The sequence below is a fragment of the Helianthus annuus genome, chromosome 5, assembly GCF_002127325.2.
Source record: "Helianthus annuus cultivar XRQ/B chromosome 5, HanXRQr2.0-SUNRISE, whole genome shotgun sequence".
NCBI classification, from domain to species: domain Eukaryota; kingdom Viridiplantae; phylum Streptophyta; class Magnoliopsida; order Asterales; family Asteraceae; genus Helianthus; species Helianthus annuus.
In genome coordinates, this window is record NC_035437.2 from 79,004,364 (window position 1) to 79,014,480 (window position 10,117).

A 10,117-nucleotide genomic window follows, 5' to 3' on the forward strand; every position below is an offset into this window, starting at 1 on the left:
TATTTTTTTACTTTCTATTAAAATGTGTTATTTATGGTTCTCTAAAAGGCAATGGTATCTGGTTCTTAGGTACTACTCTTAGGTTACCTGTAGTGGAGCGCGAACAAGGGCATAGCGCCCATATGGAGCCCCCCACACCGCCCCCAGGGGCGCCATGAGCAAAAAAAAGAAAACCCCCGTGAAAAATTTCGCGGCGCGAGGAAGAAGGAGATTTCCACTTTGGTCCCTGCATTTTACAATTTGGTCCCTGCATTAAAACACTTTGGTCCCTGCATTTTACACTTTGGTCCCTGCATTTTACACTTTGGTTATGATGAGGTAGGGCTTTATGACTACGGCCTCAAGCCCCATAAAGCCCCGGGGTAACGTGGCATGCCACATGGCGCATAACGCCCATTTGGGGGCTTTATGACTACACATGGCCTTATTAATAAAAAAGTGAGGTCGAACTACAAACATATTCAACCGAAAGCGACCGTGGCTAGATGCCACTTGTCTTGATGTCAAGTGCACGTCTTGGACAACTCATAAAGACTTTCATACACCATATCACTAGTTTATCATCTTCGTTGATAAACTCCTTCGACTATCTCTCTCTCTCTCTCTCTCTCTCTCTACCCTTCCTTCCCTTGATTGATAAGAGCTCTCTCTCTCTCTCTCTCTCTCTCTCACAATCGATCTTCTTCACCCGCTTCAACTTCTTCTAAACTCCCATAATAAGCTTCAAATTCCTCCTCCTCATCATCATCATCAAATTACTCTCACTCTTCATTCTTCAATTGTGAATCTTCAATACCTCTATTTGTGTATATTCATCCGTAGATCCGATTCGTTCGCCTTCAGATCTTCTTCAGGTTTCTTCTCTGAAGGTAGTTATTCTCCTGATTTGTTGATTCTTGAGTTTGATTTATCAACTTGTTTGAAGAGGACTTAGGTTAGGGTTTTGTTTTGCTAGTGTCCTGTTGTTGTTGACTGCTTAATTAGATTTTACTTTATTTTTAATTTTTTTGTGACTTTTTATTTCCTGAGGCTGTTGTGATTATGGTATTTGTCATATAGGTTTAAGTTTAAGTTAATATTTGTATGTAGGATTATCAATTATGTGTTTCTCTTCGAGTTTGGTTTGATTTTTAGAAGATTTGGGCATCTTAATTGCTGAGCAACAATTTTATGTTTTTTTTTTTTTTTAAGATTATGAGATTGCATATTGAAAAAGTTTTCAATTGTTGTTCCTACAATAACATTTGATTTCTGTTGAGATTGCGGTCAAGGTTCGATTTAGGGGCATAAGATTGCATATTTTCAAATAATAAACTGAGATAGTTTTGTTTTTGCTAGAATTGGATTTGCTATTTAAAAGGGGGTTGTTTGCTATTCAAAAGAGGTTGCGGCGCAGCTTGTTGCCCTTTACATGCCATTCTTGTGTAATTTTCCTGACGTTAAATGAAAGAGGTTGGTTTGGAAAAAAAAAAAAAGATAGTTTTTGGCATATTGATTATTATCATATGGGTTTTGAGTGGTTTTCAGAAAGATTGCATATTTAAAGTTTGATTTTTAATGTCATAGCTACAGTTTACCTTTGAATTGCTGTTTATATTTTTCTTGTTTGTAGGATTTTGGTTTGATTTGACGAGAATAATAAGTTAGTCTATGATCTTAATCAGATGCGAATACTTAGAAAAGAGGTCTTGATGAGATGAGGTATGATATCTGGGTTCATGAACTTTTTGTGGGCTTGTTTCCGGCCACGTTCCGACAGACATGTTCACAACGGTTCTGATTCGGGTGGTCGTCAAGATGGTCTCTTATGGTACAAGGATACAGGACATCATTATAATGGAGATTTCTCCATGGCTGTAGTTCAAGCTAATAATTTATTAGAGGATCAGAGCCAGCTTGAATCGGGGTGTTTAAGCTTGCAAGAATCGGGACCTTATGGCACCTTTGTAGGAGTGTATGATGGGCATGGAGGTCCTGAGACGTCACGCTTTATTAATAGTAACTTATTTCAACATCTCAAGAGTAAGTCATTTGAACCTTTAATAAATTTTTGTTTTGAGTAAAATGTCATTTTCGTCCTAGAGGTTTTGGCCAGTTTTGCGACTTTCGTCCGAAGGTTTGTTTTTCCGCACCTGGATCCAGATGATTTGAAATCTTAGCATTTGCATCTGGTTCGTTAACTCCGTCTATTTTTTCTTTGTTAAGTCAGGGGTATTTCCGTCTTTTTTGTTAACTTAAAAGGCAATCTGGTCTTTTTTCACCTTATGTAAAAAGACAGAATACCCCTGAAAAAAAGACCGAATTGCCCTATAAGTTAACAAAAGAGACGGAAATACCCCTGACTTGACGGAGAAAAATGGATGGAGTTAACGAGCCAAATGAAAATTGCAAGATTTTATAGCTTTTGGATCTAGATGCGGAAAAACAAACCTTTGGACGGAAGTGGCAAAACTGGCCAAAGCTCATGGACGAAAATGGCATTTTACTTTCTTTGTTTTATGCTCGTTACAAACTGCTCTTCATCAATACTTTTAAGGATCACTAAAGTCAACAAAGCTGTTGATTTTTCAGGGTTCACTTCAGAGAATCAATCAATGTCAATGGAGGTAATTAAAAAGGCTTTTCAAGCAACAGAAGAGGGTTTCCTCTCTATTGTATCGAAACAGTGGCCAATGAAACCACAAATAGCAGCTGTTGGATCATGCTGTCTTGTTGGAGTTGTGTGTGGCGGGACCCTTTACATTGCTAATCTTGGAGATTCTCGAGCTGTTTTGGGAAGGCATGTGAAGGCGACTGGGGAAGTTCTTGCAATTCAGCTCTCAGAGGAACACAATGCATGTATAGAGTCTGTGAGACAGGAGTTGCACTCCGCGCACCCAGATGACTCGCAGATTGTAGTCTTGAAGCATAACGTGTGGCGGGTAAAAGGTCTTATACAGGTATCTTCCTCTTACACATAGTTACTTTTTAATATATAATAATTGCGTATGGTAACATTTAGGTGTTCATGCAATTATTCTCCCATTAAGATTTGTAGTTTTGTACTGTCCAATAAGTTACAATTGTATTTGTTCATCTTGATCATAATCTGTATTCCTCTTAGGTTAGCATGTTATTTTATGGTTAAAAAAACACTGAAAGTCAACATAATTTAAGTGTAAGCAATAAATCTTTGGCGTTCATAAACGAGATTTGATGCCTTAATCAAAAGTGAAGCCATGAAAATCGTGATGTTTACTAGATTATTAAAGTCCAGTTAAAAGGCGTATACTTATGTGTACACATCAAGTACAACGAGGAGATTAAATAAACATAAAAGAGAAAGATTAGTGATTCAACAAGAAAAATCCTTCAAATGAATATTCAAAATTTTTTACTTTTAAAAAGTGGGGTATTGTTCGCTGCACTCTTTGGTCGATGATGCAGAAAGAAATAGGAAAAACAAGGGTTTTTCTAGAGATCCACAGCAAAGAAACACTAGGATCTCTCAAGCATTGCACCTGGATAGTCAAAGGAAAGAGAGAGAGAGAGAGTGTGTCGTGACCTTTTAAGAACTCAGTCCCATTTGCTGGACTTTGTAAGTTTGTTCTAGTGAGACCAAACAATTACTTTAAAAAATAAGTGAGTAAACTGCCATTTTGGTCCCTGAGGTTTGGTCACTTTTGCCACTTTAGTCCAAAACTCAAACCTTTTGAATCTGGGTCCTGTGGTTTAAGTTTTATTGCCATTTTGGTCCAAAAGTAAAATCAACTCATAAAATCCTAGTATTTTGTCCTTTTCCCCAGGGGCAAAATGGTTATTATAAGTTTTATTATAACAATTATTAATTAAAATAAGAAAATAAAATATTATGCTTTCATCATTACAATATTCACCATTGCCCCAAATTCATCTGTTAATTTCATCATTACACACACATTCACCATAATCATCGTTTTCTAACCCTAGCTACCTCCAGATTAGAACACATATGGTCACAATCCAAAGAAACATCAATCATCATAATCATCATCCATGACCCCCTTTCAACATCTCATCCACCCAATTCACAAAACCCTCCAATCTCCCCCCAAACCCCCAAATCTTGAACCTTTTCACCCAACAATGGAGGGCACTTTCCTCCCAAACAGGACAAAATGAAACCAATCTCACTGGTTCAAAAACCACCAATCTAACTGGTTCAAAAAAAGGAAAGAAAATAACAAAAAAAAAAAAATCCATGGCAGCAACCGTCGGCAATCTCTCTTTTTACTCTCCCTTCATCCACCGTATCTCTACCGCAAACCCACCACCACAGTCCATACCCACCACCAGACCACCACTCTCAGCTTCACTAACCTCTCATTCTCAAAGTCTAAACATCCCCACCCCCTGTTTCTGTTTCAACCACCAGTACCAATCTTAGAGCTGACTTTGACCACCCAGATCGTCTGACTTCATCTCCGGGCCGTTGATTTTCTCCGATGGATGCCGGTTCATCCCGGTTGCACAACTCTCCTCTGCTTTTATATTTACCAGGTATCCTTTTTTATTATTTTTTTATTTCTCCGGTGGATGCCGGTTCATCCCACAACTCTCCCGCCACAATCACCATCACCACAATCTTTCGCCATTGACCCACTAGTGCATGTGTGTGTAATGATGAAATTAACAGATGAATTTGGGGCAATGGTGAAGATTGTAACGATGAAAGCACAATATTTTATTTTATTATTTTAATTAATAACTGTTATAATAGAACTTATAATGACCATTTTGCCCCTGAGGAAAAGGACAAAATACTAGGATTTTACTTGAGAAATTTGAGTTGATTTTACTTTTGGACCAAAATGGCAATAAAACTGAAACCACAGGGATCCAGATTTAAAATGTTTGAGTTTTGGACTAAAGTGGCAAAAGTGACCAAACCTGAGGGACCAAAATTGCAGTTTACTCGAAATAAATTGATAAAACTTTGATAGGCAAAATAGATAAATGATTTCTTTGAATTTTCATGGATTCTTACTGGCATACCTTGAATAGAAAATTAAAAAAAGTGAACCACATGGTTATATCCGATTATCCTCACAACCATAACAGTTGCAACATCTCTGTCCAATACCTCAAATCATCATCATACTCGGTAAATCCCACCAATAGCAAAGCTAAGGTAGGGTCTGAGGAGGGTAAGATGTAGACAGCCTTATCTCTACCCCGTAGGAATAGAGAGGCTGCTTCCGGTGAGACCCCCCGGCTCGATAGTAGTTTTGCATCAAGCCTTGGACATAAGGCACATAACACTCAGCAATTGAGACAACTGCCCAATACCTCAAATGTTGATATAAAATTTTGAATTAAAAGGGTTTGTGGATCGAAAACACACTTTGAAGTATGGACAGTTTTCGACACATTTAACCTGTTCACATTTTAGCTAAATATAAATGATTTTACCCATTTGAACATCGGAGATGAAACATCTTGATCTTTTTATCACCGATTGGTCAAAATTGCCATCTCTTAACATATGGTGATTAACCTTTTATTTTTAAAATTTAAGTTCTAAAACCTGTTTTTTTTTTTTTTTTTTTTTTTTTTTTTTTTTTTTGCAGATTTCAAAATCCATTGGTGATGTATACTTAAAAAAGGCGGAATTCAATAAGGCACCTTTGTATGCTAAGTTCCGCCTGCGTGAACCGTTTCAAAGACCGATATTGAGCTCAGATCCATCTGTTTCGACGCACCAGCTGCAGCCACATGATCAGTTTATCATATTTGCTTCAGATGGCCTCTGGGAGCACCTAACCAATCAAGAAGCTGTTGATATTGTTCAGAATCACCCACGCAACGTAAGATGCTTAACTAAATACCTCAAAGTCAAAACACACATACTTAAACTTTTGTTGTGCTGTTTTGACCTTTTTAGAGGTCAAATCTACTAATCTTGATACCAAGATTGATAGTACTTTTTCTAAAAACTACAATCATCAATTATTATTATTTTTATTTTTTAATTCATCGGTTTAACATTTTATAGGTTTCATGTCAATCCCGCTTTCAAAATCATTCTGGGTTGACCTAAAAGTCAAGTTTTATTCTTCTTTGTTCTTGGTTTGTATAGACCTGTTCTTGGGTGTTCTGTCCTCTTTAGGAAGTTTACATTACTAACCTGAACATATGTTCTAAACAAGAAGACTATTTTACCCTTTTCTTGACATTTACTGCAAGGGGTGTGAATTTTTTGACACGACACAAACCTAACATGAATTTGCGGGTTTGGGTTTAGTCTAATGCTGGTTTGGGTCAGTTTCGGGTCGACCTACCAGGTTTGCAGGTTGACCAGTTTAACCCGTTTAGTTTTATACTTATTTTTTAACACGTCTTTTGTGTAATAATTTAAACGTACACATTTAAGTGGTGTGTTCTGGAGTTGATATATTTATCCTAGAAAATCTAGGAATTGCTGTTAAAATGTAATAACTTAAACTGATTGATTGGGTAATTTATGTCGAAATTGAAAAAAAAAAGAGAGAGAGAAATGGGTAACAAGTTTTATAGTTTAAATCATAATTATTTTATAGAAAATATGGGGTCGTTTGTAGAAAGAGATGGTGACATAGATAGTGATGTAACCCATCGCATACAGGCTGGCTGGTGTAGATGGAGGGCAGCCAGTGGGGTATTGTGTGATAGGAGGTTCCCAACTAAATTAAAGGGGAAATTTTACAGGGTAGCAGTCAGGCCCGCTACGTTATATCGAACAGACTGTTGGGCTATCAAGAAGACACAAGCGTGCAAGATGGAGGTAGCAGAGATGAGGATGCTGAGGTGGATGTGTGGATACACGAGGTTAGATCGGATAAGAAATGAGGTTTTTAGGGAAAGATTAGGAGTGGCTAGTATATCGGAGAAGATTAAGGAGGGGAGATTGAGATGGTTTGGGCATGTGAAGCGGAGGGAACTGGCGACACCAGTTAGAGTAGTGGAAACTCTTACTGTCGAGGGGAGGAGAGGAAGAGGCAGACCCAAACTGACATGGGATGAGCAGATTAGGCATGATTTAGTAGAGTTGCATCTTTCTGAGGACATGGTCCAATATAGGACTTCGTGGAGGCGTAGGATTAGGGTTAAGGACTTCTAGAAGATATTGCAGTAAGGTCATAGGTGTATTTTAAGGAGGTAGGTTTTTCGTACTCTTTAAGTGACTTTTCCGGTGATTGCTTTCTTGTGTTTATGCCCAAATGATGTTGTATGCATGCTATTATACACGATTTACATTATATTGTGTCACTCGGATCAATTTCTTGGTATGGGGGCTTCTTATTTCTATATTCTTTGACTTGGCGTGTTGGTTTGTTGTTCGTTTTCGAGCCGAGGGTCTCTCTGGAAGCAGCCTCTCTATCCCTATGGACATAGGCAAGGTCTGTCTACATCCCACCCTCCCCAGACCCTATAAGTAGCTTTGCTATTTGTGGGATTTACTGGGTATGGTTGTTGTTGTTGTTGTTATTGTTGTATTTTTTGTTGTAATTTATGTTAGGGTTTTACATATTTCCCCCTCCTAAGCTAGCTTATTACATATTTCCCCAAACAAAAAAAAAAACAATTACATATTTCCTCTCCCTAACCCTTATATATTACATATTTCCCCTTTTCATTAAAATGACTCTTATTGAATGACTATTTTACCCTTAATGAACTATTAAATGATTATTTACATATTTCCTCTTTTTAATTACATCAATTTATTACATATCTCTTGATTCATATAATATTTCCCTATTTTTTTTACTTGCTACTCTTGTCAAACAATACTCATAATAAATAACACAAACTTTCATTAAAATGTAATCCTTACTTGTTCGTAATGAATTTAAAAAGTACAAATGCGATACCAAATATTTAAAATCAATTGCTAAAAATCATTCATGTTGTTTAAAAACATAGCTGTTCGATAGGTTTTGAAGGCCTGTATTACAGGTGGTATTTGTAAGAAATTATAATATTTATTACTTTATTGAATTTAGTAGACAACTAAGACTTGTTTTCTAAAAACAGAAATTAGCAACTTACAAACCTTTTCTAACTGACCACTGTTTGAAAACCCAGCTGCAATCCTAATTCCACTATACCACCATTACGCATCACTATGAAGTATTCGTATTTATCTCTCTCTCTCCGGGTAAAACCAGCGTAAACCAAAAAGAAGAGTGATGGATTATGAGTTTTTAGAAGGGTAATTGGGTAATTTTTTCAAAAAAGGGGAAATATGTAATTGTTTTTTTTTTTGTTTGGGGAAATACGTAATAAGCCATCTTAGGAGGGGGAAATATGTAAAAATCCCTTTACGTTATTAATATGCTAAAAATAACCCATCAACAAATAAATTTGGGTTTAAATAGGTTGTGTTAGTGTCAACCTACGAAAACTCACAACATTAATATTCATTGATGCAGGGAATTGCTAAGAGACTAGTAAAAGTTGCATTGCGCAAAGCAGCAAAGAAGAGGGAAATGAGATACTCTGACTTGAAAAAGATCGATCGTGGGGTCCGCCGTCATTTCCATGATGACATCACAGTGGTCGTTCTCTTTCTCGACTCGAACCTCACGAGCAGGGCTAGCTCTGTTAGAGCACCTAAAGTATCTGTGAAAGGAGCAGGAGTAAACCTGCCTTCAAACACACTTGCTCCCGGCCCCACCTGATGGTCTCCTTATCTCTACTATACATATACAGATACCGTCTCTATATATTTCTCTCTAATTTTAAAATTCTTGTACTATTTCCAGTGTGAATATCTCCCCAAAAAGAAAAACAAGCAAGGCCAAGGTAGCCTCTTGTGAATGGTCAAAGCGGCAAACTGGTGCTCCGTGGTTCCTTGGCTCTGAGCCAAGCCTAGGTAGTTTCTTGTCAAAGGTCAGAACCTGGCAACCCCGGCGCACCATGGTTAGCCATGCTTTAATTGCTTTGAGCAAAAGGCAAAAATTCTTTAGTCGGGAGTACTAATACCAGAACTTCACAGAAGTGTTGTTTATTTCTTTTTTTGGCGGTATTCTCAACTTAAATGCCCGTTTTTACCCAATTTGTGTCGGTGTTGACTTTTAATCTTGTCGTTCTAGCGGTTTCTTGATGATAGATCTGAGATGGTTTACATCCTTGAAAGGCTACAGTTTAGTTTGGAGTGGAGTTTGGTCAGCATGCTCGTATGAGCAAAAATATAATGTTCTCAGCCCCACTATGACGGAGACTCCTGATTTGAAGTGATATCGGCTTTATTGTTGGGTTTCTTTCTGAGATATAATAAAATAAACTGGAACATAAAATCAATTATACACAAGCGTATATGAACAAAGATACGTAATCGTAGTATGCGTTACCTATAAACCTAAAATTTCACTTATCTATAGATCAAGTGGCTATGCGAGTAGAGAGGTTATTATGCCCATCTCTAGGCCAAACGTTGTATTTGCAATTTTGTCATCATGGTGACCCAACTGAAAATACACAAATCTACCAATAGGTAGGGAGACTTGAGCTCTTCGAATAGAGACCCAAGTTTAAACCTCACTTTTGTCACTTTGGTGGATTAGACAATAATGGATAAAGCCTAGCCCTCTTGCAGAGGTGCCAAGCCCACCCGGATTTTTGTCTTACCGTGTGTTACGTCAAAGAGTTCTGCTCTTGTGGTGGCACAACGACTGTCAAGTGGCAAGGTAAGGTTTCCCAGGGGAACGTACAAGCCAAACTCTGAAGCCAATATGGGTCCGGTTAAGAGAACATAGTTTGGCCGGAGTAGAGCAACGGGGCTCTTCAATTTGGGGGAAGTGCGGTAGCCTAAATACAAGAAGGTTGCCGTTCCAGAAAAAAAAAAAGAAGCATTTCTAAGTAAGATAATGTTAAACGTGTTGGTAGCGTTCATGTCTTCTTATCTTTATGGCATTGTTGGAAGCGTCTTGAAGATGCTTTCACAATATTTAGTGACACGTGTTTATGATAAAATGCAGCACTGGTGGTCTATTGTGCTTGTACATACTACATTTTCCTCTTTCATTTGGGAAGAAAAATGAAAACACTGCAGTAGAGTTTACTCATATCAAAATAAACAATACGAAAACCTAATGAAAGTGCTTGCCTCAATTCT

At 37.6% G+C, this 10,117-nt stretch overlaps 1 protein-coding gene across 4 annotated transcripts; it reads left to right on the forward strand.

Annotated features, from left to right (window-relative positions):
* The first annotated feature begins 544 nt into the window (after positions 1-544).
* Positions 545-9,111, forward strand: LOC110940700 (probable protein phosphatase 2C 60). Of its 4 annotated transcripts, none has more exons than XM_022182258.2 (6): positions 545-869; positions 1,339-1,452; positions 1,665-2,022; positions 2,572-2,939; positions 5,589-5,825; positions 8,433-9,081. In XM_022182258.2, exons 3-6 carry the CDS (start codon positions 1,704-1,706, stop codon positions 8,679-8,681), a joined length of 1,173 nt encoding a protein of 390 aa, XP_022037950.1. In that variant the 5' UTR covers positions 545-869; positions 1,339-1,452; positions 1,665-1,703; the 3' UTR covers positions 8,682-9,081. The 4 variants fall into 4 exon arrangements, with proteins under 4 accessions (XP_022037950.1, XP_035846402.1, XP_022037948.1 ...); XM_035990509.1 differs by lacking the exon at positions 1,339-1,452 and having other exon boundaries at positions 564-869; positions 8,433-8,683; positions 8,766-9,111; XM_022182256.1 differs by having other exon boundaries at positions 565-869; positions 1,613-2,022.
* The last annotated feature ends 1,006 nt before the right edge of the window (positions 9,112-10,117 follow it).